Source organism: Delphinus delphis, chromosome 2 (genome assembly GCF_949987515.2).
Source record: "Delphinus delphis chromosome 2, mDelDel1.2, whole genome shotgun sequence".
In the NCBI taxonomy this organism is placed as follows: domain Eukaryota; kingdom Metazoa; phylum Chordata; class Mammalia; order Artiodactyla; family Delphinidae; genus Delphinus; species Delphinus delphis.
Genome location: NC_082684.1, coordinates 12,679,543 through 12,704,734, shown reverse-complemented (window position 1 = coordinate 12,704,734; position 25,192 = coordinate 12,679,543). Strand labels below are relative to the sequence as shown.

General features: G+C 39.6%; 2 protein-coding genes across 7 annotated transcripts in view; both read right to left on the bottom strand.

Moving 5' to 3' along the window:
• Positions 1-4,156, bottom strand: part of TRIP11 (thyroid hormone receptor interactor 11) — a 63,918-nt gene extending 59,762 nt beyond the window's left edge. The window contains 1 exon segment of the mRNA XM_060004025.2: positions 2,773-4,156. Coding sequence (XP_059860008.2) covers positions 2,773-2,911 — 139 coding nt within the window. The 5' untranslated portion in view covers positions 2,912-4,156.
• A 7,143-nt stretch (positions 4,157-11,299) lies between these two features.
• Positions 11,300-25,192, bottom strand: part of ATXN3 (ataxin 3) — a 33,394-nt gene continuing 19,501 nt past the window's right edge. For 4 of the 6 annotated variants that reach the window (XM_060004022.1, XM_060004024.1, XM_060004023.1 and 1 more), the window contains 3 exons: positions 24,600-24,696; positions 20,424-20,509; positions 11,300-15,987 (listed from right to left, as the gene is read on the bottom strand). In XM_060004022.1, coding sequence (XP_059860005.1) covers positions 15,893-15,987; positions 20,424-20,509; positions 24,600-24,696 — 278 coding nt within the window. In that variant the 3' untranslated portion in view covers positions 11,300-15,892. Of the gene's footprint in view, positions 15,988-20,423; positions 20,510-23,359; positions 23,414-24,599; positions 24,697-25,192 lie in introns of those variants that run through there. The other 2 variants (XM_069540410.1, XM_069540411.1) reach the window with 2 other exon arrangements.

Here is a 25,192-nt window from a genome sequence, read left to right as displayed (position 1 = left end):
GAAGGTCATTGTTAGAAGCAGCAGTTGTTTCAAAGAGGGATTAAAAAAAAAAAAGTCATGAAGGCTTTTCCCCCCAGAGCCTCCCCCACAAAATCCTGGTCTTTTTAAGAATAAATGGGAGATGTTATGCAGACCAAAAAAGTTTTCCTCAATGAGGGAAAACAAAAATAACAACTATCATTTATTGATGCTTACTATTTGTTAGGCACAGTGCCATGCATTTTACACTCATGATTTCATTTAATCCTCCCAACTTCATGACAGGTATAATTATCCCTATTTAACAGATAAGAACACTCTGCTTTTTAAAGGTTAAGTATTTAATAGTTTTCCAAAGATCCCACAATTTGTAACACATGGAAGTGGAATTTCAATCCATGTCTGATTTAAAAGCCCAAGCTCCTAAATCAATATAGTGTTTGGTTAAAGAGCAACTTTCTGATATTGTAAAGATGGATAATTTTCAAGTTGTATCAACAGTGCTATTTTGGAACGGTTCTTGTTCACTGCTGGCACAGGGTAGACACTCAATAAATACTTGTTGAATGAATAAATGAACTGCACTCTGACCCTATTTTTAAATGAGTCACAAAATCAATAAATTGGATGTTAAGCAAGTCCTATTTTAATGCAAAGGGAAAACAATAAAAGCAGATTTTTAATCACTCAGCAAATTTTTTATTGAGCATCTACTAGGTACCAAGGAAGGGACCACATACTGGTAATATAAGGATAAATAAAATAGAGCTGTCAGAGAGAGATCCACAAAGTTCTGTTAGACACAACTCAGCCTGCCATGGAGTGAGAATGGTTTCACCAGGTACCTGACATGTGAGTCATACAGGGTCATACAGGGTCATACAGGAAAAACTGTTTTCCAGGCAAAGGAGGGTAGTGGAGGAAGTAGAAAGGAAGGGCTTTCCATGCAAAGGCCTGGAGCTGTGTAGGTACCTCACAACGTTGCCTGTGCAGAAGCTCTGGGTGTAAGCATGCTTGTGTATATGAATGTGCATATATGCGGCTATTGGGAGAAAAGGGGAGAGAACAAGAGGTAAGACTGGAAGAGGTAGGTTGAACCCAGATAGGATAGGTTTCTGGTCTCCCAAAATTGAGAGGCTTGGATTTTATCCTGTAAGTAACAGAGTCAAGAGATTTTAAAGCACATTTGTTTTTAGAAAAGTAATTGGCAACACAACAGGAAATGGAGTAATGTAAGGAGAAACAAGTGACAGGACATGAAAGAGAAATAGTGTGTGGGAGAGATAATGGGGATCTGAAGTAGGGAAGTAGGAATAATAAGGAAAGGACAAATACAAACAATTCAGGCACAGGATGAACAAGATTTGGTGACTAATTGGAAGTAGGAGAAAAGAAAGAAAGTCGCAAAACAAAGTGACAAAGATTTCCAAGTTTAGAATGGGTAGATGGTGAAACCATTAAAATTGAGAATACAGGAGCACATTTGGTGGGAAGAACAAACTGAATTCTACCTTAAGCCTGTGGGACATCCAAGTTAGAGGCGGGGTGCCTATTTTCTGGCTTAGGGTCAAAGGAATAGTCAACTGTTTTCCCCTATCTAGGAAACAAGGAGAGACTTGGCATTTCCCATGTTATCTAGCCCTTCTCTGCTTCTGACTGCCCTCAGGGTCACATGAGCCTTTCCTGAACACAGGAAGAATCCCTTTAACTCCCATCCCCAACCTGTCCCACCTGATGTACCCCCAAGCAGTTAAATGGATTTCGGCAGCTCCCCAATCTTCCTCCCTTCTAAGTAGACCCCACAGAAATTCTAAATATAGATACTATTTTTCTAAATCAAACCATCGTTCTCTATTTCAACCAAATAAACACGAAAACTCAGTTAAATCAGTATTAAAAAATTAAACCAGAATTCTAATTTATTTACAACAAACTGCCAAAGAAACTGCTCTCATCAAAAGACCACCCATTATCTCTCTGGAGGCAGACTCACAATGAAATTTAAAAAGTCTTTTGATCTAAATACTACTTGCTGAAAGAAATATCAAGAAATCAAAGGAGTAATTAACTTAATCAACGATTACCATGTAACTCTGGGTCACTATTCATTAGTAAAACAAAATGAGGACTTCAAAAATGAGTGAAGGTTGCTAAGGGTACCCAAAGAACAGGGTTATCTTACTTGTTCTACTGTAGAAATATGGTGTGGGGGGGGAGGCAGTGGGCAATTAGGCACAAAAGTACACTTTCAGCTGGAACGCTGTAATGTGTCACCAGAATAAGCAAAACTATAAAATAATAGGAAAACCATACCCATGTTTCACTAACAATATATTCAAGTGAGAAAGAGTAAGAGTCACTAAATACCTTAATTATGAGTTACTTCAATTGTTAACGAAAATCGAAGAAAGAAAACCCCCCAAAAGTGACGTGTCATACACAAATAATTTTTTAAACTGTGTCAGTATAAAGGAAGAGGATCAAAATCAGTTCCGCCCCCAAGTTAAGGGCAAAGGAAGAGGTGGGCGTGGATGAACCAAACAAAAATAAACTACGCGACGTAGGGGCAGTTTCTACAGCTCTGAACTATCCTGGGTACTCAAAGGAGAAGAACCAGAACTCTTCCCCCACCCCCCGACCCCCATGGTCTCTCACCAGAGGAAATCGGTTAAGAGGCAAAAGGAGTGACACTCCTCTGGACCTGTCTGCGTCTCGTGACAGATGGACTTGGGGACCAAACGGACGCTCCCAGGGTCCCAGTAAATCCCTCCCTCCCATCGCCCCAGCGGTTACCTTCCACATCCTCCGTGCCCTCCATCAGCATATCCTTCGTAAAGTTTGAAATCTGGCCAGTGAGGGAAGCCAGGCTGCCCCCGACTTGACCCAGGGACTGGCCCAAGCCAGAGCCGAGGCCCCCAAGCCAGGACGACATCGCTGCGGGTTAGAGAACAACCTGCTCCGCTCCGAGAAAGGCGGCCAGCGTCGTCGGACGACCCCGGCCAAATGTCCTTGAACCGCTGTCTCCGGGGGACTGGTCCAAATCACAACACTCAGGATTTGATAAGACAGGGGTTCCTAGACAACGCCGGCTTCGGAGACCCCCAGCAACCGCCGGGCTCTGACTAGAAACGCAGAGGCCTGGCCTGGGACTTTACCAGGGGCCCAATTCCAGTGACATGGGCACCCCCGCGGGGCCTCCGCTCATTCTCACGACTTCCCACAGTCCGGGTTAGGCCACTTCTTCCTCTGCTTTAGTGACTTTCCCCAGTTCCGTTGGCAACTCCTGCCAACTCAACGCCGGCAGCCATGACACCCACCTTGAACGCGGCAATGGACCATAGAGAGGCGCCGCGATGGCGTAGAAAGGCCCTGCGATGGCGTAGAAAGGCCCTGCGGAGCCGCCGGACGTCTCCTTGGCGCAAGGGAACATGGGATCTCGGAGGACCAAATGCGGCCGCGGTGGCCGCTGCCTCCAGCCCAGGACAAGGTTGTCTTCCACGTAGCCTTCCCGCTTTGGCAGCAGGTGGAAGAGCGACCGGAACCTGCTGCGACGCTGCGCTTTCGGCCGACCGCGGCTGGATTTCAGGTAGAGCCGACCCTCGGTGGGTGCCCCCCAAAGCCGGCGTGGCCTGGGAAGGGAACCCCGTGGACTCCTACTCTGTTGGTGAAACCTGAGTGCTTTAATTCTGACTACACTCGCGAAGGCAGCGGTGCGAGGAGACTGGACGGAGACCCTCCACCGGACAGGAAGTGGACTTTACATAACTTATCACACGTATACAGTAACGATTATTCTACACCCTGTCCAGGGCAGCTCTGTGCCCGGCACTACGGTATTAACTAAGGATACACAGAAGGGATGGGTTGCAAATTCAAGTGTCCAGGCAGCAAACATACTTACATAGATTATCTTCATAATGGAAATGTTCTCTGCTGGCTTTCCAGCTCACAGTTGATACCCTGCCTTCTTTAATATACGAAGAGCTTTATTCATGAAGCCGACCTAACCCATGAAGTTGAAAAAACAGACAATCTCTTTTAAAAATAACTTTTTAGAGGACAGTATGCCAACTTAATACAGAAGGAAAGCTCTTCTAATGTGAACTCTCCTAAGTTATTGGTGGCACTAGCCCTGCAAGGCCCCACCCCTCCCACGGCCGTCAGTTACACAAGTTGGTGCACACACCTGTGTCCTGAATTGCTTGGTTTCCTCCCTAAAGGAAAATAAGTCACGTGACTTACAGGCATTTGCTGCAGTGGTATGTGGACACACACTACCTGGCCAGAGAGACTGCCACAGTTTTTACTTTGAAAAGAGAAGGATAGGTCTGCAGGTCTTTTAAGCATAGCACCAAATATACCAGCATCTTTCTCTTCGATTTTATTCACAGCAGGGGCCGCCACAGATTTCATTTCATTTCATTTGTGAGTGGAACATTGGGAATGCCTCCAGTATTTGAACTCTGATGGCACATAGGAATAGTAGCCCTCCCAGAAATCTGAATGCTTTTCAAATAAAATTTGCATCTCGTTCTGGAAGTTTTTATTAAATGTTTTCCATGTAGTTTTTTGAAAGGAATCATTGCCCAGGGGTTAGATGTGCAGACTCTGGGGCCTGACTGCCTGGATCTTTCATTTATTAGTTGTATGACCTTGGGTAGGTTACTTAACCTCTCTGTACCAGTTTCTCATTTGTAAAATGGGGAATGATAATAATAGTATCTACTGGGCAGGGTTGTTTGGAGGATTAAGTAAGGTAATTTTTAAGTGCTTGGAACAGTGCCTGGTACGTGGTGAGTTCTATTAAGTGTAAAGTTTTAAAATTGTGACATAAAGGTGACCTGCAAGTTATTAATGTGTCTCCCATTATTCTGAGCACCAGGGATACAGCAGGAGAAAAAACACACACAAAGTCCCTGATCTCGTGGAGCTTGCGTTCTACTGGGAAGGAACAGATGAGAAATTAAATGTAATAAATATAAGACAGGTGGTGATGGCTGCTATGGGGAAAATATAAAACAGGGTAAGAATGATATGGAAGGGATGTGGGGAGAAATGGCACTTGTAATATTGTAGATGGTGGTCAGGCAAGGCCTCACTGGTAAGGTGATATTCGAACAGAGACTTGAAGGAAATAAGATAGTGAGACATGTGGGTATCTGGAAAAGAGCAGTCCAGGCAAAAGAAACAGCTGATGCAAAGGTCCTGAGGTAGGAGAATCCTTGCCAGGTTAGAGGATTAGCAAAAAGCAAGGATGGCTGGAGGAGAGTGGGCTGGGGAATGGTGGTAAGCAGTGAGGACCAAGGAGTAAGAATAGGAGAGGGCAGATCACATAGGACCTGGTAAGCCAGTATAGGAACTTAGAGGAGGTTGAGGGATTGCTTTGAGAAAAGGAGCCACGTGAACTTAGGACCTAATTGGGTTCCTGGATGACAGTGAAAAGTTTAGTGTAAATCAAGCTCTTATTTCCTACAGGTGTAAGTTCTCTGGAGTGCCATTTCCATAAACTCATGTTATGCCATAAAGATACTGCAGTTAATGAAGAAAACAAACAAAATATATGTCTTCACATCATGTATTAAGTTATTAACATAAAACCTACATCCTGAAGTCCTCCTTATGGGGAATTGTTTATAGTGCAATGGACTATGGTCTGAGAGACTTAAAGTTTGGTTCTGATAAATAGCATGATATGATGTTTGGGATGTGCTTCAGAAAAATGGGGACAGGGTAGGTGAAACAAGAATTGTCAGGACTTGATCATTGTTGATGCTGGGTGATGGGTACATAGGGGTTCATTATAGTGGTCTTTTACTTTTGCATAGATTTGAAAGTTTTTATAATCAAAAGTTGAAAGACATACAAGTTTGATGAAGTTTGGGCTGAAAACACCTCTTCTTTTTCCTACCCAAAACCCCTGTAGCTAATAAGGGTGTTCATCATCACTTAATGAGTAGCAAAATCAGCCCAGCAATATCAAACATACCACATCAGACAGAGCCCATGAACCTGCATGGCTCCCCGTGGTGGGATCCAGGCTGCCCAGCTGAAATTCTGAACTTAGGATTTTTGTAACCTCAACAGGTAGAAGATTTTTTTAAAAAGCTAACAGCAACAACAACAAAAAGTACTACCAACTGCAAACTGGTTTCCATTTCTCGAGGCAGCATCACCAATACTTCTCTAGGGAGAACAGTTCCTTTGTTCTGATGAAACCATCCAAATGTTTTATTTATGCAAATGTGAAGGAAAAAAAACACATTTTTTAAAGTAGAATTTAAAATATTAGTCTGATCTTTCCCTCTGAATTTCTAAATATTATGCTTATAATTGCCATTTTCTCATTAATTTTAGACATTACCTTCTCTCTATTACAGAACATAAAAGATTTAGCAGTCTTGTATTACCACATGCCTCTATTTCCCTTCCTTCTGAGCTCCCAATAGAGTGATATCATAATTATTGGTAACATCACTAATTAAAGTTTACTTTATATGACTACGTAAGTGTTGTTCATTGCTGAGCCACATGGTATGCTAAGATAACATTTCCTTTATTTTTCAAACTTCTGTTCTTCCTGAAGTTAACAAATTCCATCTTTTAGATTTGCACAATGTTATTACAGAATCACTAATCCTTCTAAAACTTAGCAACAGAATTGTAAAACATGCTCCTAATTCTTCAAGAAAGTATCAAGAATTCTATTATTTGCTTAGACTCAGTCCTTTCTACCCGGAGTCCTCTGTTTCCCTGCTCCACTCTCCCCTGACCTATTCTCTGGGCCTTGTTTTTCTTTCTGGAACCTCGTAGACGCTTCCCTTTATCTGTGATGCTCTGAAATTAATAATGATGTGCCTTGGGGTGGGTTTGTTGTTTCATTAATTATGTTGGGGACTCAGCAAACCCTTTCAAAAACCATGTCTTTTAGTTCTGCAAATTATTTTAAATACTTTTTATTGATGAATGGCCCCTCTCTAGGGAAACAGCTGTTTTTCGGATTATTTTTAATCAATCCGCCTGGTTTCAGTCCACATCTCACCCCCACCTTCCATGATCGGTGTTGCTTCATGTCCTGGGTACTGCTGGATGTCCTTCTCTTTAATACTTGGTATGCACCTTCCTCAGTTCTGCTCATTCCTGTATCAACTTTCTCCGTTTTCCAGAGAAAAGTTCGCATTTCTCTTCTGCTGTTGCCTCAACTGGCAGTGACTGCTAATTGTTCCCCAAAGTCTGTTCTCCCCTTTGGGCATAGTAATTGAACCGTCACTTTTTTTTTTTTTTTTTTGCGGTACGCGGGCCTCTCACTATTGTGGCCTCTCCCGTTGCGGAGCACAGGCTCCGGACGCGCAGGCTCAGCGGCCACGGCTCACAGACCCAGACGCTCCGCGGCATGTGGGATCTTCCCGGACCGGGGCATGAACCTGTGTCCCCTGCATCGGCAGGCGGACTCTCAACCACTGCACCACCAGGGAAGACCGAACTGTCACTTTTTACCTGGACAATGGTACAGTAAAAGATGCCAGTGCCCCTTCTGAGCCTGTCACCCCTTTACCGTTTTCATGCACACCTATCCTTGGGGGTCATATAACTGGAAGTGGTGTGTGCAACTTTAAGGAGGTGACCTTAAAGGGCACATGGCCTTTTCCCACCCTCCTTTTGCTTTCTGATTGCTGGAATGCAGATGTAAGCATGGGCACCATAGCAGCTGTCTTAGATCCATGAATTGACATTAGCAATGGAAGCCATGTATGTAAAGCAAGAATACAGAAAGCAGATTCCTGACACTGTGTGATGCCCTATCAGCCCTGGATTGGCAATCTCTACATTTCCTGAAGATGAGAGAGAAAAAAATTTGTAGCGTGTAAAGTCACTGTCATATTAGGTTTTTCTATGACAGTCAAATCTAATCTAATGAATTCATCTCTTCTGCTGGTCTCTCTGTACTTATGAGTTTATATTTTTTTCTTTACTTTCATTTATGTAGTTCCTTTTTTTAAAATTTTATTTATTTTTGGCTGTGTTGGGTCTTCATTGCTGTGCGCGGGCTTTCTCTAGTTGTGGCGAGCAGGGGCTACTCCTCATTGTAGTGTGCAGGCTTCTCATTGCGGTGGCTTCTCTTGTTGCGGAGTACGGGCTCTAGGCACGTGGGCTTCAGTAGTTGCAGCACATGGCCTCAGTAGTTGTGGTGCACGGGCTTAGTTGCTCCGCAGCACGTGGGATCTTCTTGGAGCAAGGATCGAACCCGTTTCCCCTGCACTGGCAGGCGGATTCTTAACCACTGGACCACCAAGGAAGTCCCTTTACTTTCATTTAGGTGGGATTTTGGAAGGGAGTAAATACAGTGATCAATCCTATGTATTTTTTATTGTGAAAAAATACACATAAAATTTACTGTTTTTAATTACACAGTTCAGTGGCGTTAAGTAGATGCACATTGTTGTGCAATCATCACCATCCATCTCCAGAACATTGTTCATCTCCCTAAACTGCAACTCTGTACCCATTAAATAACAACCCCTTAGCGCCTACTCTACCCAGCCCCTGGCAACCACCATTCTATTTCCTGTCTCTATGGATTTGACCGCTCTAAGGACCTCATAAGTAGAATCACACAGTAATCCTCTGCACTTAACTAAAAGTCCCTGGGAGACGATTCAGATGATTGTTCCAAAAAGCTAAATCTGCTTTGGGTCTGAGAATGTTTTCAGTGTTGGAGACAGGGCTACCCTTGTACAGAAGAGAAACACAGCCTTTGGAGAAAACATCTCTTATTTGGAGAAGGCATGAAAGGTGTGGGATCAGCTCCTTCCTGGCCTCTGGCACTGGGTTTGAGCCACTTTAGAGGGGTGAATACCAGAACCCACTGAACGATTTTCTGAGAGACTCAGCAGGACTCTGGGTACCAGCAGAGCTTCTCAGGGCCTGTGTGACAATGTGTGGTTTGGGGCTGAGACAAGGCCATTCCACTCACCTTTGCTTGGAACTTAGGACCCGTCTGGTGCTCCAAGGATTAGGCATTGTTGAGCGTGGTACTTTTGCGTCTTATTTTCTACCAGGTTATTGCTGGTATACAAACAAGCTATTGGTTTTTGTTGACTTATTGACCTCCCTCATTAGTTCCAGTAGCTTTTCAGTTAATTTCCTTGTGTTCTCTAGGTGTACAATCATATCAGCAAATAATTAGGCATCATCCTTCCCAATATTTACACATCATCATTTCATACGATAACATGTTGACAGTAATGAAGGTTCACTTAAAGGTAATGGGAGTGACAGGCCTAAAGAGCTTTGGGAAAGCTGGTTTCAAAAACAGAGAGGCCAAAGGCCAAGTGAACGGGTAAGGTGTTATGGTACATGCTTAAATGTGACATGATGATGTCCTGGACTAGAAGTGGCTGAGAAAGACCAAAGGGAGCTACTCAGATATTAATCACTACAATTGATGATGTGGATTGACAAGCAAAATATCAATACAATGCTAAGTTTTCAAAACGGTAGTTTCTGACAGTGATGAAAAATACTGCATAAATATAACGGGAAGGAAAACAAAATGCACAAGTGGAAAGTGGGAGCCTTGCCTAAAATTCTGATCTGAGAGAGGTTAAGCAATATACCTTTAGTGTTAAAAATTCAGTTTTTCGGGTTGCTTAAGGTGGACACTGGCATGGAAGGCTCTTTGGTAGAAGATGTAGTTAATGGGCCTTTTAAAAGATTTTTTTTTAAAAAAGGCTTAGGATATTCTAGAGGAGAGAATATTCTAGAATCAGAGTGTTTGGTGTAATAAAATATAAATACAGTTCAAACTTATCTTTATAAAACTGTACATAAGATTTTGCCTACATCCCAGTTCCAGCTTTTGTTCATTACCCGCTAGCCTCTCCAGCTCTCTCTGTTCTTCAGAGACAAGCAACCACCTCTGTCTGCCCCAGAGTCATTGTGCTTTTTGCTGTTTCCCCAGGCAGTATAGCGCCTCCTCATTTTTCAGGTGTCTGAAAGGCACCTCTGCAGAGACCTTCCTTGAAACCAGTCTGAAGCAGCACTCCCTCCCAGTTACATGCTATCACATCATCATTTTGTCTTCCTATCTCACAGAACAAGCATAGCTCTTAACATGTTATGAAGCCATGCTCAGTAATTCAGATGTTTCCTCTGCCTAATGGCCAATCAGAATGCAAGCACCAGCAGAGCAGAGTATCTTAATCATGGCTCTGTTCCAAGAACCCAGAACCATGCCAGGCACATGGTGAACGCACACAGGTCTTGCTGAGTGAGTGAATGAATAAGGAATTGGTTTTCTCTTGTAGCCCATGAGACAAAGGGTGGTTGGGGATCCTGACCCAGGGAGAACTGGAGCAATCTTGAGAGAATAAGGTCCAGAGAAGAGTGGCAGTCCAGTTGAAAGAGAAAGTCCTCATAGCAGGCCAATGACCTTTAGGGACAGGGATACCCAAGGGGCAAAGGCAAAGGGGCAAACGAGAGTGTTAGGGTGCCTGGGGGTGAGAAAGAACTCGGCTTCTTTGAAGACCTATAAGGAGGCCTGCTAGGACCATAGTGTGAAAAGGGGAAATGTCAAGAGTAGAGGCGTAAGAGGTCAGCTGGACCCGAATTACCTATAAAATTAAACGATGAGCATTAGCGATGCAGACACAAAATGGATGAAAGGATCCAGAAACACGCAAATCTTCAGGATAAGGACAACCCAAAGTTTGCCTATCCTTTATAAAAGTTCTTAGCTAACCATAAAATGGGCATTCAAATCAACTTGTACGTTTCATAGGGCCCACAGGTGATGTTGACGACATCAGAGTCATTTGGTGGCATCCAAATTCAATGGATTGGTCCATCTGAGGACTAAGCTATGAAGTTATGCTAAAAAGATGCATGTGATCAATTTGAAATTTTTGTTTCAAAATTCGTGCCCAACCCTAAGTAAAGCTAAAATGGATATACAACGCTCATTATAAAAGCTGAGGATTCTATAACCCTCAATCAGTCCAGGTGGATTCCAATTGTTAGTCTGGTGTCCGGAGTTAGATAAAATGAGGAAAAATGGCACGCTTAAATCTGTCACTAATGTGCTCTGCTTGGCTCTCAGGGTTAAAAAAGCAACTGAGCCAACATTTTAAAATCAGATTTCAAATAAAAATATGGACTTCTTAGCCTCTCTTAGAAAAGATCAGAGGATCCAGTAACAATGGGCCTTCCGGCAGCACTTGCTGTAGCTGGAATGGAGAATCAGTGGCTTCCCCTGACCTGCTTCATTCATCACCACAGCCATAAAAAAATGCTTCTCAAATTCACTCTGCATGTGAATCCCCTGGGGATCTTGTTAAAAATGCAGGTTCTGATCCAGTAGGTGGGAGTGTGGCCTGAAACTCTGCATTTCTCAGAAGCTCTGAGGGTGTAGATGCTCCAACCATACTTTGAATGCAAAGCTATAAATTAACAATAAACAAATAAAAACAGAAGTAAAAAATCAAACATTATCTTTATTTAATAATCTTTGATATTTAAAATACAACTCATCGAACATCCACATTAACAACAGTATCCTCAGTGTTCAACAGTGCTTTGGAAGCCCGGCTTTTCTAAGGACCAGACAGGAAGGCCTGTGTGTGTATTAACGGCAAAACAACTCAGACAGAGGAGCACACACAGAAGGGCTGCAGAGTTGGGTCCTGAGAAATGGCACTGCCACAGTGCACTTGTGTCATGGCCAAAAGAATGCTTTTTACTTCAGATGTTTTTTGGTAGCTGAATTTCAAAGTTTATTTGTACAGAACAGTGATTTTTAAAAAGTTATTCCTAGTAGTCCAGTGTTGTAGAAATTAGATAATCACATTCAAATGTATGTTTTCCTCTTTAAAAAAAATTCCTGAAAACATTCACCTTTGAAATGTGAAGGAGCCAAGTGAAGTGCTTCCTAAATGAATCAGGCATTTCCACATATATTTCACTAATGCTTCCCATTCCTAGTCTATGAATCCATAGTCTTAAAATATTTATTGATACACTATTATAATTAAATATGCCAGTTGCTATAAATTTAGAAGTGGTTACTAGCATTAATTCTTAAAATGCCAGACCATTTTGCAAAACAATTAAAATAGCAGAGGTTTTCTTCAAATTAAAAAACAAAAAGATAAAAATTCAAGAATTAACCAACCATGTCAATAATCTTCTCATTCATGAGAGCAAAATGGAACAAAAATATTTTATGTATAAGACTTTAAAAAACAAGTTGATTCATCTCTTTAGCAAAAGATGACGGTTAGAAATGGACCAGAAATGAAGCAAAGTTTTTATTTTGAAAATATGAAAAATTACTTATATTGCTGAAATGATTAGTTAATCAATCTGGTTTTTCTTAATTAAGGTCACATCTGTAACATCTCCATGCTTGTTAGGGCCCAGCTACAACAAACAATTTACTTTGAAAGTAGTGGCCATAGACCTCTCCAATTGCAGATAAAGTTTTTAATAGAAAGTCATCAATATTAATAATTGAATCCTCTTAAGAATTTAAAACATCAAGATTTAGTTTTCATTCTAGGCTATTTCAATTATTATCATTATATTTTGCTTATGCACTGAGAATCAATCTTTTTTGAATTTGCACAGGTCCAATGGGCGAATTTTAAGACATTTAGTAAATCTTGGCACTAACTTGATACTATTTAAAAATAGTATCAAACATGCAGACATTAAAAATGTGACTTAAGCTCTTACTGGCATAAAATTTACTTTATTTGACTTAATATTAAATGAAACAATGTAGACTATGGGTAGTTTTGCCTATAGTGATCCTCAACTAGTTGAGTTTTTCCTCGTTAACTTTGGCATGAATAAAGTCTTAATTAAGAAAAATTAAGTTTTAAAGAAAAAAAGCACCTCCTTAAATATTCTGCAAATTGTAAACTATTTGGCCAAGATCTTAGAGCTGATATACAGTTTACCTGCAGCAACCTTTTCAAACAATTTTTTTTTTTTTTTTTTTTTTTTTTTTTTTTTTTTGCGGTACGTGGGCCTCTCACTGTTGCGGCCTCTCCCGTTGCGGAGCACAGGCTCTGGACGCGCAGGCTCAGTGGCCATGGCTCAGGGGCCTAGCCGCTCCGCGGCATGTGGGATCTTCCCGGACCGGGGCACAAACCCGTGTCCCCAGCATCGGCAGGTGGACTCTCAACCACTGTGCCACCAGGGAAGCCCCCTCAAACAATTTACATTACTGAAATATTCGTATGTTAATTACTATAAAAATGTACATTGATGGTTTAGATCAGATGTTAACTTCTCTGAATTTTTAAAACATAAATAACTACTTATTAAATCTATGACATCTATAAGTATGAAAGTGTTATTTCCAAAGATTGTTTAAACTTTACTTATAATACTAGTATTGTCATGGTATGTATTTTATCCCGGTAATACAAATTATACATTAGAAAAATGATACCAATAGTTTAAATATTAAACATTAAGGTGTTCCCAATTGGTAAAACAGAATGGAAATCTTTATATAAATAGAGTTCTTAGGACAGTGAATTGCATTGTTCCTGACTTGCAGGTGGTTTAAAGTAAACAGCACTTCCTGATGTGTGAACTATAGCTTTGTGTACCTTTAAAATTTTCTTACTGTGGTTATGAGCACTGGCATCTTTTCATACTGGCCAACTGATTAAGAAATGGAATCTAAATGTTCAGTTAAATATATGCCAATCCACACAAGATGGCAGTTCACTAGTGATTCTGAATCTGCCTGCCAAATATAACAATTTCACAACTAAATAAACACATTCAAATATATCCAGTGTGTGCTCAGCCCTGCTTTAAAAAAATCCCTAACAAACGAAGGTCAACATGCCACATTTCTTTAAGTGCTTTAACAAGGGTGTGTAATATAAGAACTAACCCTAACTCTTAAGGTTAAAACTTAAATGTATATTCATTTTCTCATTTTTATATTAGGTAGCTCATCAATTTAAATATATGAAAAGTTTAACATAATTTTTCAATGGGAAAAGATACAGGCCGAATATCCATGGAAAATATGACTGGCATCCTCGGGATAACTACAGAAATGTCCAGTCTTAAAATATTTTGGTTTGTAAATCATAGGGAGTAGTAGGGAGTAGTATCAAACTCCAACATCCCTTGTAGTTCTAAAGTTTTGTAATTCTTCTAAAACATTTTCAATTGTCAAAAGAAAACTTTAGATTTTAAAAGAAAACCATCTAATTTTATGTAAGGGAAACTTCAGAAAACTTACTTGGCACAAAATAATGACTAAAAAAAAATCTGTCTCTATCCAAGAAAAAGCTATTTCATAATCATAAATAAAAGGCAGTTTTTCATCTCTTTTCAGTTAGCAATAAATCCTACATCAAAAATTTTTCCCTGATAAAATGTGTGTAGCCATACACCAGGATATGGCAACATATCATACTTTAATTTTCTAAGTTGTTCGCTGCAATTTCGCTTCTTAAATTTTAGCTTATGAACAATTCATCATTCAAAGGGGCTTCAAAAGGGGATGGAGAATGAAGGGGAGTAGATGACAGAATTTAAAAGGCCCATTTCAGAGAGACATGGTTAATTTTCACTGAAATCATCCCATTCTTGCATTGACCCAGCAAGAAACTCTGCATCCCAATTAAAGAATGTTTATCAAAACTAAAGACTCTCTTATTTACAGACCCAGTAAGTACTGTGACTTCTGTAATTCTAAGCTATTTAAACATGATGCACGTGTTAAATCACAGTATAAATTTAAATGTAGTTTTGTTGGTAAGTTATTTTCATGTTCTAGATCATTATCTCTGGCAAACTATACCTACTAAAAGATGTACAGCAGAAGCAGACATCTGCACTTCATGACTCAATTGTAAACAGGACAGCTCCAGTCACAAGAGGAAAAATAAAATGAAACTCCTACTAAAATTGAAGGCCAAATTTTATCTATCATACATTCATGGTGGGCACTGGATGTTGTTTTATAACAGTAGGAAACTTGCACACTATGCTTCTCCTATTTTTCTTAATTGGAAAAGAAAAGGAAATAACAAGGTGCAGGAAAGAGGGTTACAGCAAACCTATACAGTTCTGACGTAACTGAGAAGACATTCACAAAGCATTTGGGAAAGGATGTGCTCACACATTAACAAAATTCTCATTTATTCTCAAATACTTGTGCAGAGCTGATTTCAGAGTTTCGGAATGCACCAGAATCATGAAATAATGATCCCATCTTAGAGGGCTTAAAAAGCAAAACCTCAAGAAACATTACCATCTTTCAAAAGAGTTGTAGAAAGTAATGAAAACCACGTAGCAGAGAAACTGTGATCAGAGAAAATAACATGAGAAAACACCCAAGTGCACAATACATAGTCAGAGGGTAAACAGCTTAGCCTTCTGGAACTGTTACTATTATCAACACAGAGGAGACACTGTCCTAAAAGGTTAATTTGGTTAAAGAGAAATAAGAGCAACTTTTAGATGATGAAAGTCAGCCAAATTCCCTATGCAGAAGGGAGGAAAAGAAGATAAAATGTGGGGGAAAAGTTCTGTGGCAATAGCTGGTTATAATTAGTTGGTCTGCAAAAAGAGCCAAGAAAAATGCCCTAATTTTAAACATGTTAGATATTGCACACTCAAAAAAGAAAAAAGAACAGTTAGAAAACTATTTTAAATTTCTTTAATTGCTGAATGCCTCTTTGGCTAGTGTTTGGAGGATCGTTATTTAGTCCTACAACGGATGTATTTTTCACCCTCTCAACTTTTTGTTTGCAAACCACCTAAGTCTTATTTCCTCTGTTGAAAATTGTTCTCTTTGACACATTACCAAAATGGACCCTATGCTGTAAACACACAGGACAATATTGGAAAGACTGAATATCTAAATGATTTGTGAAAGGTATTATTTTTTTCCTTCCGTTTTGAAATTACTTCTAACAGTTTCTAAAGACATGGTCACAGCTGCCTGAAGCATGTCTTCTTCACTCATAGCATCACCTGTTGGGGATAAAACACATATTTCTTAGAAATTTCTAGAAAATTTCCAAAGTCATCAAAAGGTAAGCTCTTAGAAACTGTTTTGACTACTATAGTTTCCTTTGTTGATTTTAAAAGTTTACATACAATAAAATCCACTTTTATAATTCTGTAAGTTTTGACAAATACGTAGAGTGGTATAACCATTATCATCACCCAGCTACAGAACCGTCCCACTGACCAAAAATATTCCCTCGCCCTGCCCCTTTGTAATCAATCCCCAAGCCCTACGTCTAGGCAACCACTGATCAGTTCTCTGCCCTACAGTTCTGCCTTTTCCTGCATGTCAACACAAATGGAATCATCATTATGTATGTAGCCTTTCAGTATGGCATCTTTCACTTAAAAGCATTCAGCTAAGGGGAAGAAAGTTTAACTTTCTATCGATGATGAATTAGTTTAAAAAAGTTTGTTCTGCGAAATAATTATTTACTCACAGGAAGGTGCAAAGATAGTTCAGAGAGGTCCTGTGTACACTCTGGCTAAATTTCACCTAATAATTAAATCTTACATACCTACAGCTCAAACCTAAATCTGAATATTGGGACTTCGTCATACATGTAGATTCGTGTAACCACTGCCACTGCAATCAAGACAGAGAACTGTACGGCACCATCAAGATCTCCCTCCTGCCATCCCTTTTGAGTCACACCCACTTCTCTTCCCCCCCACCTTCCCTAACGGCAGGCAGCCACTAATTTGCTTTCCATCTGTATAAATGTCGTTTTTAGAATGTTACACACATAGAATCATACAGTATAAGATCTTTTGAGATTTTTTTTTGCACTCAGCATAATGCCCTTGAGATGCATCCAAGCTGTTGCATGTGTCCACAGTTGGTTTCTTTTTAATCCCGAGTGGTATCCATGGTATGGAGGTACCGCAGCGTGTTTAACCATTCACCTACTGTAGGACATTTGTTTTTTTCCAGTTTTTGATCATGACAAATAAAGCTGCTATGAACATTCATGTACAGGTTTTTGCATGGATGGAAGTTTTCATTTCTCTGGTATTAAATGGGAATATAACTGCTGGTTGCATGGTCAATGTATGTTCAGTTTTTATAGAAATTACCAAATTATTTTCCAGAGTGGCTATACCAGTTCAAATGAAAGTTAGAAGTCTTACCTCCCTTTAGTTTCCCCTGTTTATAACTACCTTAAGTACTTCCTATATTTTACGCTAAAAACCAAATCAATGTTACAATTCTTCCTTCAGTTATCAAATGTAATTTAGAAAACTGAAAAGGAAATTCTGTTGTGCTTACCCATATTTTTATTCTTTCTACTGTTCTTTGTTCCTTCTTGATGTTTCAAAATTACTTTTTAACAGTTCTGTTTAGAGAACTTCCTTTAGCCATTATTTTCCCCTTCATTCCTGAAGAAAATTTCATGAATTCTGGGTTGAGACTTCTCTTCTTTCAGCACTTGAAAAATGTCTGTCACTTCCTTCTGACCTCCACGATTTCAGATGAGAAATCTGATGTCACGCAAATTGCTGTAGGCAAGCTGTTTCTAGCTGATTTTAAGATTTTTTTTTTTTCGTCTTCAGTTTTCAGAAGTTAGACTACGATGTGTTTTGGCATGGATTTCTTTGGGTTTATTCTGTTTGAGGTTCACTCAGCTTTTAGAATCTGTAGGTTGGTACCTTTTGCCAAATTTGGGGAATTTTCAGCTATTATTTCTTTAAATACTCTTTCAGCTCTACCCTCTTTCTCATCTCCTTCTGGAACTCTCATGGCACAAATGTTAGATCTTCCCCACAGGTCTCAGGCTCTGTTAATTTTTTCCAGTCTAATTCTCTTTGTTGCTCAGAATGGGTAATATCTACTGTTCTGTTGAGTTCACACTGATTCTTTTCTCTGTCCTTCCATCCACCTGTTGGGTCTGTCCACTGAGTTTCAAAATTTCAGTTATTGTTATTTTTCAGTTCTAAAATTTCTATTTGGTTCTTCTTTATATCTTCTATCTCTTTCCTAAGGCTATTTTTTTCAGTTGTTTCAAGCATGTTCATTACTGCTCACTGGAGCATTTTATGATGGCTGCTAATTTAAAATCCTTGCCAGATAATTCTAACATCAGTGTCATTTTGGTGATGGTGTCTACTGATTGTCTTTTCTCATTCAAGTTGAAATTTTCTAGGCTCTTGATATAACAAGTGATTTTTAAGTGAATCCTGGATATTTGGGGTATTATCTTATAAGAATGTGAATCTTATTTTTTTTAATAAATAAATAAATTTATTTATTTATTTATTTTTGGCTGCGTTGGGTCTTCGTTGCTGCACGCAGGCTTTCTCTAGTTGTGGCGAGCGAGGGCTACTCTTTGTTGTGGTGCATATGGGCTTCTCATCATGGTGGCTTCTCTTATGGCGGAGCATGGGCTCTAGGCGCATGGGCTTCAGTAGTTGTGGCACACAGACTCGGCAGTTGTGGCTCGCGGGCTCTAGAGCGCAGGCTCCGTAGTTGTGGCGCACAGGCTTAGTTGCTCTGCGGCATGTGGGATCTTCCCGGACCAGGGCTTGAACCCGTGTCCCCTGCATTGGCAGGCGGATTCTTAACCACTGTGCCTCCAGGCAAGTCCCGTGAATCTTATTTAAATCTCCTCTTTCAGCAGGCCTCCTCTGACATGAGCACCAGTGGCAGAAAAAGGGTGGTGCCCTGCTGCTTCCAGATGGGGAGAGGGTGTGTGTGACCACTACTGTTGAACATCCGTGGGAGTTCCGGCTTCCCACTGATACCTGCCTGATTGGGAGGGGTTGGAATGCCTCGTTACTGCTTCTCACTGGCACTGTGGGGGTGGTCTCCTCATTACTGCCTCAAATCAGTGATGGCCTGACTCTCCACTACACCTCTTCTGACATCACCCGGGCGACAAGCCAGAAGGATGCCTCTTTATTGCTGGGTGGAAGTCCAGGCTCCCTAAGACCACTGACACCATGGGAAAGGGGGCATCATTGTCTCCTGGAGGAAAAGAAAATCCCAGCTCTCCACTTGGCTTTTTCTGACACCACTCTGGCCCAGAGAGGCGGGAGATGTGCCTCATTACGTTACTTGGCCTTTGTCAATGGGGTAGGGTGGCAGTAGGACCAGTTTATTTACCTAGTCCAGGCTGGCTGGACTAGAGTGTTTATTATCTAAAAGTTTTTGTCTTGCCAAGTATTCCCTTTTCGCTCCATAGAGCAGGCTTTTCTTGGGGCAAAAAGAAAATCCAGAATACTGACCACTATGTCTTCCTCTAGTCCTGAGCTTCTCAGCCCGTCTGTCTTCTACCTTTCAGATTCTTCTTATATTTGTTTTATACAAATGTCTGGGGTTGTTAGCTATACTTAGCAGAATGATTAGGAAAAAGTACCCATTCATTCCTTTTTATTGCTAATAGTAGTCCACTGTTTGGATGTAGCACAGTTTCTGTGGCATGTACCAGCTGAAGGACAACATGTAAGCAGTTTCCAGTTTGGGGCTATTACGAACAAAGCTGCTGTAAGGACTCATGTACAAGATTTTGTGTGAACCTAAATTTCCTTTTCTCTTGGTTATATACCTAGGAGTGCGACTACTGGATCACATGGTTAAGTGTACGTTTAAGTTTTTAAGAAAATACTAAACCGTTTTCCAAAATTGCTGTACCATTTTATGTTCCTACTAACAATGTATGAGTCCCAGTTGCTCTGATTCTTGCCGCATTTGGTATTGTTAATTTAATTTTTTATTAAGCCATTCTTGTAGGTGTGTAATGGTGTCTCATTGTGGGTTTAATTTGCATTTCCCTAATGACTAGTGATGTTGAGCATGTTTTCATGTGCTATTTGCCATCCATATATTTGGTGAAGTGTCTGTTCAACTCCTTCACTCATCTTTTTGAATTGTTTTCTTATTTTAGTTTTGAGAGTTCTTTACATATTCTACTTAAAAGTTCTTTGTCATGTACAGTTTCCTTCTCACTCGATTTCTACTACCAATAATTGGCCAAAGTTTAAGACCTATTATTAAACCAAGGCCTGAGGAGTAACTCTAGATTTCTTTGTTGTAATCTGGACTACACTCAGGTGTTTTCAGTTTTCCCAGTGGTAAAATGAACTTATTTTCCACCTACTAATATTCATTATCTCTGAGAAACTTTTGGAGAATGTACGAATTACTGTGAAGTTGCAAGTGATGTTTACAATTTTAAAGCAAAACATTGCTTAAGTGCTTCAAGGGCACTTAAGGATACACACTAAGGAGTTAGCCTACTCCTTAAGCCAAGAAGGTTTGGTACATTACCAATTCCTTCAAGAGTGTCAATATAATGAAAGCGAGGAGAAAAAAAAGCCTATAAAGCCAAAAATCACATGGAGTCTGGGTGTCAAACAGAGCATGCAGGTAACAAATGGGATATGCGATCAGAGAGGCGTACCTAGATCACTGTCAAGTGCTCCTGAACTTGTGTTCGGCTTTTCACATGGATGTCCTGGTGGATCTTGCTGCTGCTGCTGCTGCTGCCTGAAACATTCAAGAGTGAATGTGTATTTACAAAACAAAACCTAAGAATAAATATGCCACGAGAAAAAATATTCACGTGGAAAATAAACGGTTCCACACAACAGAAGAGTCACTGGCATGAACACCACAAAAGAAGGCAAGAGCAAGCAGTCTGATAGAAAACAAACTTATGGTTACCAAAGGGGAAGGGAGGGGAATAAATTAGGAGTTAGGGATTCATAGATACACCTACTATATATAAAATACATAAACAAGATCCTACTGGATAGCACAGGGAACTATATTCAATATCTTGTAATAACCTCTAATGGATGTAATAACCTCTAATGGAATCTGAAAAAGAATATATATATCTAAAACTCAATCACTTTCCTCTATATTTGAAATTAATACAACATTATAAATCAACTATACTTCAATTTAAAAAAAAGAGCAATCAGTCTCATATAAATTACTGAAAAGCATCACAGTTCTGATCCTAGAAAACTTAGAAAATTCGAATTTATCAGGCAAATTAATGGGTAGGTATTTTCACCACAAAAATAACACATTGTACAAAAGGAGTCACTGGTAGCTATTTCGGGGCTTTTTTGTTTTTTTTCCGGTACGCGGGCCTCTCACCGCTGCAGCCTCTCCCGTTGCGGAGCACAGGCTCCGGACGTGCAGGCTCAGCAGCCATGGCTCACGGGCCCAGCCGCTCCGCGGCATGTGGGATCTTCCCAGACCGGGGCACGAACCCGTGTCCCCTGCATCGGCAGGCAGACTCTCAACCACCGCGCCACCAGGGAAGCCCTGTTGCTTATATTTAAAACACAGGATTAAGAGGGACCCCGGTCCGGGTCTGTGGTATTCAGAGCTGGAGAAGGCATTAATAACACTGACATATACCTGTAGGCTACTTCACAGTTTACAGAACAGTTTTACACACTGCCTCATCTGATGCACATAACATGTGAGTTAAGGTTTTACAATGACATAGCTGACACAGCAGAGTTTTGCTCAGGGTTTTATGATAGGTACCATGGATTTGGAGATTACCACTGGAAAAAATATCATGGCTACGAAAATATCAGTGAACAACTCTTACTCATAAACTATGAATTTGCAACAGGTAGACTTTCAACAGCATTTTCATGCTTAATGCATGAACACTGTGGCTACTATATTAAGTGTGAAGCTTCAAACACTCTATAGGAAAAAAAAACAATCTAAACATTTCAATGAAAAACAAATTAGCACCAGGGTCAGTTTGGAAAGAATCAGAAGGAAGAAACGGCTCCATAACCTTAGAGCCAAGTTCTCCAAAATAGAAGGTATTGAGACAAGGACCCATATAGGTGTAGTAATCAGGAATTCTACTGAAAAGCAAAAATTAGTTTCTCAGCTCCTTCACTAATGAGTCTACAAGATTCTGAATGCTAGCCAAAGTTAAAAAGAAACCCCAAGAAGTTAGCTCTTAACTCTAGTCAGCAAAAAGTAACTGTAAAATATTCTCTAGTTCTACTCAAGTTCTCACCAGTATTTTCAAGCCCAAACCAGGAGGCAGAGGATAGTAAGGCGAAGCTGGAAACCATCACAGTACTTTCTTACCCAATCAACTGCCCCCAGTCAGAAAGGAGACTCAAACATTTAAAAAAGGGTGCAACGTTGAATAAAACACCTGCATTAGTTACAGCTGGCATTGCGCTTGTTATAACTTACTTAGTCATTATGGAATGTTACTGCATTATCCTTCGTATTCTAAAAAGTTTAACTCATTGGAAATTCTACATTTTTAATCCAAAAAAATCTAAAAACCTTTTTTTAAAAAAAAGAGGGATTTGTTTTTATATTTTAAAGACATTTTCTTTTTCTTACACGTACTTGTGAATTTTATAGTTTCTCTATAAAGTATGTCTGTTTGGACCATTTTATTCTGGAAAAAATTGAAGTCTGAAAAAAAGCATGGCAGAAGTATCACTTGGAAACTGTTCTGGAGAGCAGTTTAGAAATCTGTACCAAGGCCTTAAAAATGTTCATGTCCTTTAACTTAGTAATCTGAAATTCTCAGAATAATTAGCAGAAATGATGAGAGATTTGCGGCATAAAGTCAATACAAGGATTGTTCATTGCATTATTAATTATAATAGCAAAAATCAAAAGGTTCATAAACTGTGATACATAAATTCATTTTATGAAATATAACATAGCCTATTACAAAGAATATTTAGTATCATGGGAAAATGGGTATAACTGATATACAATATATGGGCGTTTGTGTGACTAGAAGCGTATGACTGCCAAAACACTCACATCAGTTATTAAAGGTAGGATTATGTTTTTTTAATTTAGATATTTCTAAAAATAAAATTTCCAAAATATTATTTTTTATCGATTTAAAGCTATTTTTAGCAATAACTAGATAGTTGATGATATTATAGAACTACCATTAATAATCATCATGTGATAATTATTCCATTATTGTATGACAAGAGCATTTGGCTATATTAAGAAAAAAACATATATTTTAGAGACACACACAGAAATTAATACAGATGCAGTAGGATGATTTAGATTTGTTACAAAATAATCCCACCCTGGGGCTTGGGAGAGTAGAAAGCATGGGCATAAAAAAAAACAAGATGGCCCATATGCTGATATCTGTTAAATCTGGGCAACAGATAAATAGGGGTTCCTTATGCTGGTTTCTCTACTTTTATATAAATTTGAAGTTTATCATAATTAAAAAATAAAAAAAGTTAATTTTAAAATTTAAAAGGGAGTGACAAGCACTAATAAGCACTATTTTGAAATTTTATACATAATTAAATCCATTAATCTATCACTGAATAAAGACTAGAAATATCTCACATTAAGAGGATGTCAGTTGATCAGAACTTTCCTTCATATACTTCTGAGCTGTGACTTAAAAAAAAAAAACAGAAAACAAAGTAAATATTATCTTCATTATACCATCAAATGTAAAATGCTCTAACATTCTATATACTACTAAAGTACTACCAACTCTGATGTGTACGAGTCTTCTGAATTGCAGAGATGTTGACATGTGAAAAAATGTGCACCTTAGAATTGTTGAAATATAGTAAATAATAGGCCAGACTCAGCCACTGGCCTTTGTTTTCTGACCTGGGATCAGAGGATCTGAGTATCATTATAGATCTTGTGATCTTAAGATGAAGTTATATCATTAAAAAAAGAAAAAGGGATGAAGACGTGAGTGACAGTTACTGGAAAGGATAATTTTATAGGTGAAATTTCTATTTTGAAAGCACTTATAAACCTGGGCACAAAGTTAGGTTTTAGGAGCTGATGATTCAGATTTATGGTTACCCTCATGTCCCTGATGTTGATGGGCCTGCAGTACCCCGCTACTGTGGCAATGAGTGGAGCAATTAACCATCACTTCTATTTGGGGGTGTGTTCCCCTACCGCAAATGCTGTTTTTCCTATTAATTCACAGGAGAACTTCGCAGGGTTGGTCCAAGTAACCAAGAAGTACATTCAAAGGATCATTAGGCTTTGCTCTTGCCTTGACCCAATTCCATTTTCCTTTTGATGACGAATTTTACAGGGTTTCCTTCACCCTATTTCATGTAAATTTAATTAGTACTGGGGCAAAGTTTTCCCCTAAAACTATATTTGATTTCACAGTTTATTAGCTACAAATTTTTATTTTTATTTATTTATTTATTTATTTATTTATTTATTTATTTACTTTGCGGTACACGGGCCTCTCACTGCTGTGGCCTCTCCCGTTGTGGAGCACAGGCTCCGGACGCGCAGGCTCAGCGGCCATGGCTCACGGGCCCAGCCGCTCCACGGCATGTGGGATCTTCCCGGACCGGGGCATGAACCCGTGTCCCCTGCATCGGCAGGCGGACTCTCAATCACTGCACCACCAGGGAAGCCCTACCTACAAATTTTTAAAAAATACATTTAAATGCTCATAGGGTCAGGCAGTAACCAGTATTTTAAAAAAGGAGAGAACCCTCAATAAATGGTTTAAGTCAAAGCTGTATGTTTACAAATAGACAAAACAGCCAAGGTAAATATTAAATATGCAATTTTAATATTGTACCAACTACTTTACTTTTCAAAGTAGGCTTCTCTTCTCTTCCGTAGCTCTTCTGAAGTAAGATGTGTACCTGACGTCTGTGGAGTATCTTGACATGTATTTCTGGAAGTACCTGAAAACAAAATAAAACAGAACAAAATACTATTTTATTTACCAATTCAAGCAATAATATGTTTATACTTATGTGAAGGAACTTTCGATAAGTTTTGTTCTCAAAAATATTCTGTACCATTCTGTAAATGTAAGAAAGGCTCTGAAAGTCTCAGGGAGAATCTGAATAAGGCAGTTCAAATCTAACCTGTGTCCACTGCAGCCAAAGCTGTTACCCATCTGTGATGTAGTGGATGTGAGGAGGCAAGCCCAACGACCAACTTGGCAGGAGAAATAATTAACGCCACACTTGTGTGCTCTCTTATTAGAAACGAATCTGCACTTTCAAAGGCAAAGAATTCCTAGAAGCAACTCAAAGTGGGTGATCATAAAACACACTCATTCTCTGCATCCCTCTATCCTGAAACATTTGGGTACTACAACAACTTAAGTATGTTTCCATGTTCTCACTTCATTATTGCACCAATCAGAGATTCTGCACAAACTGTGAAATAAAG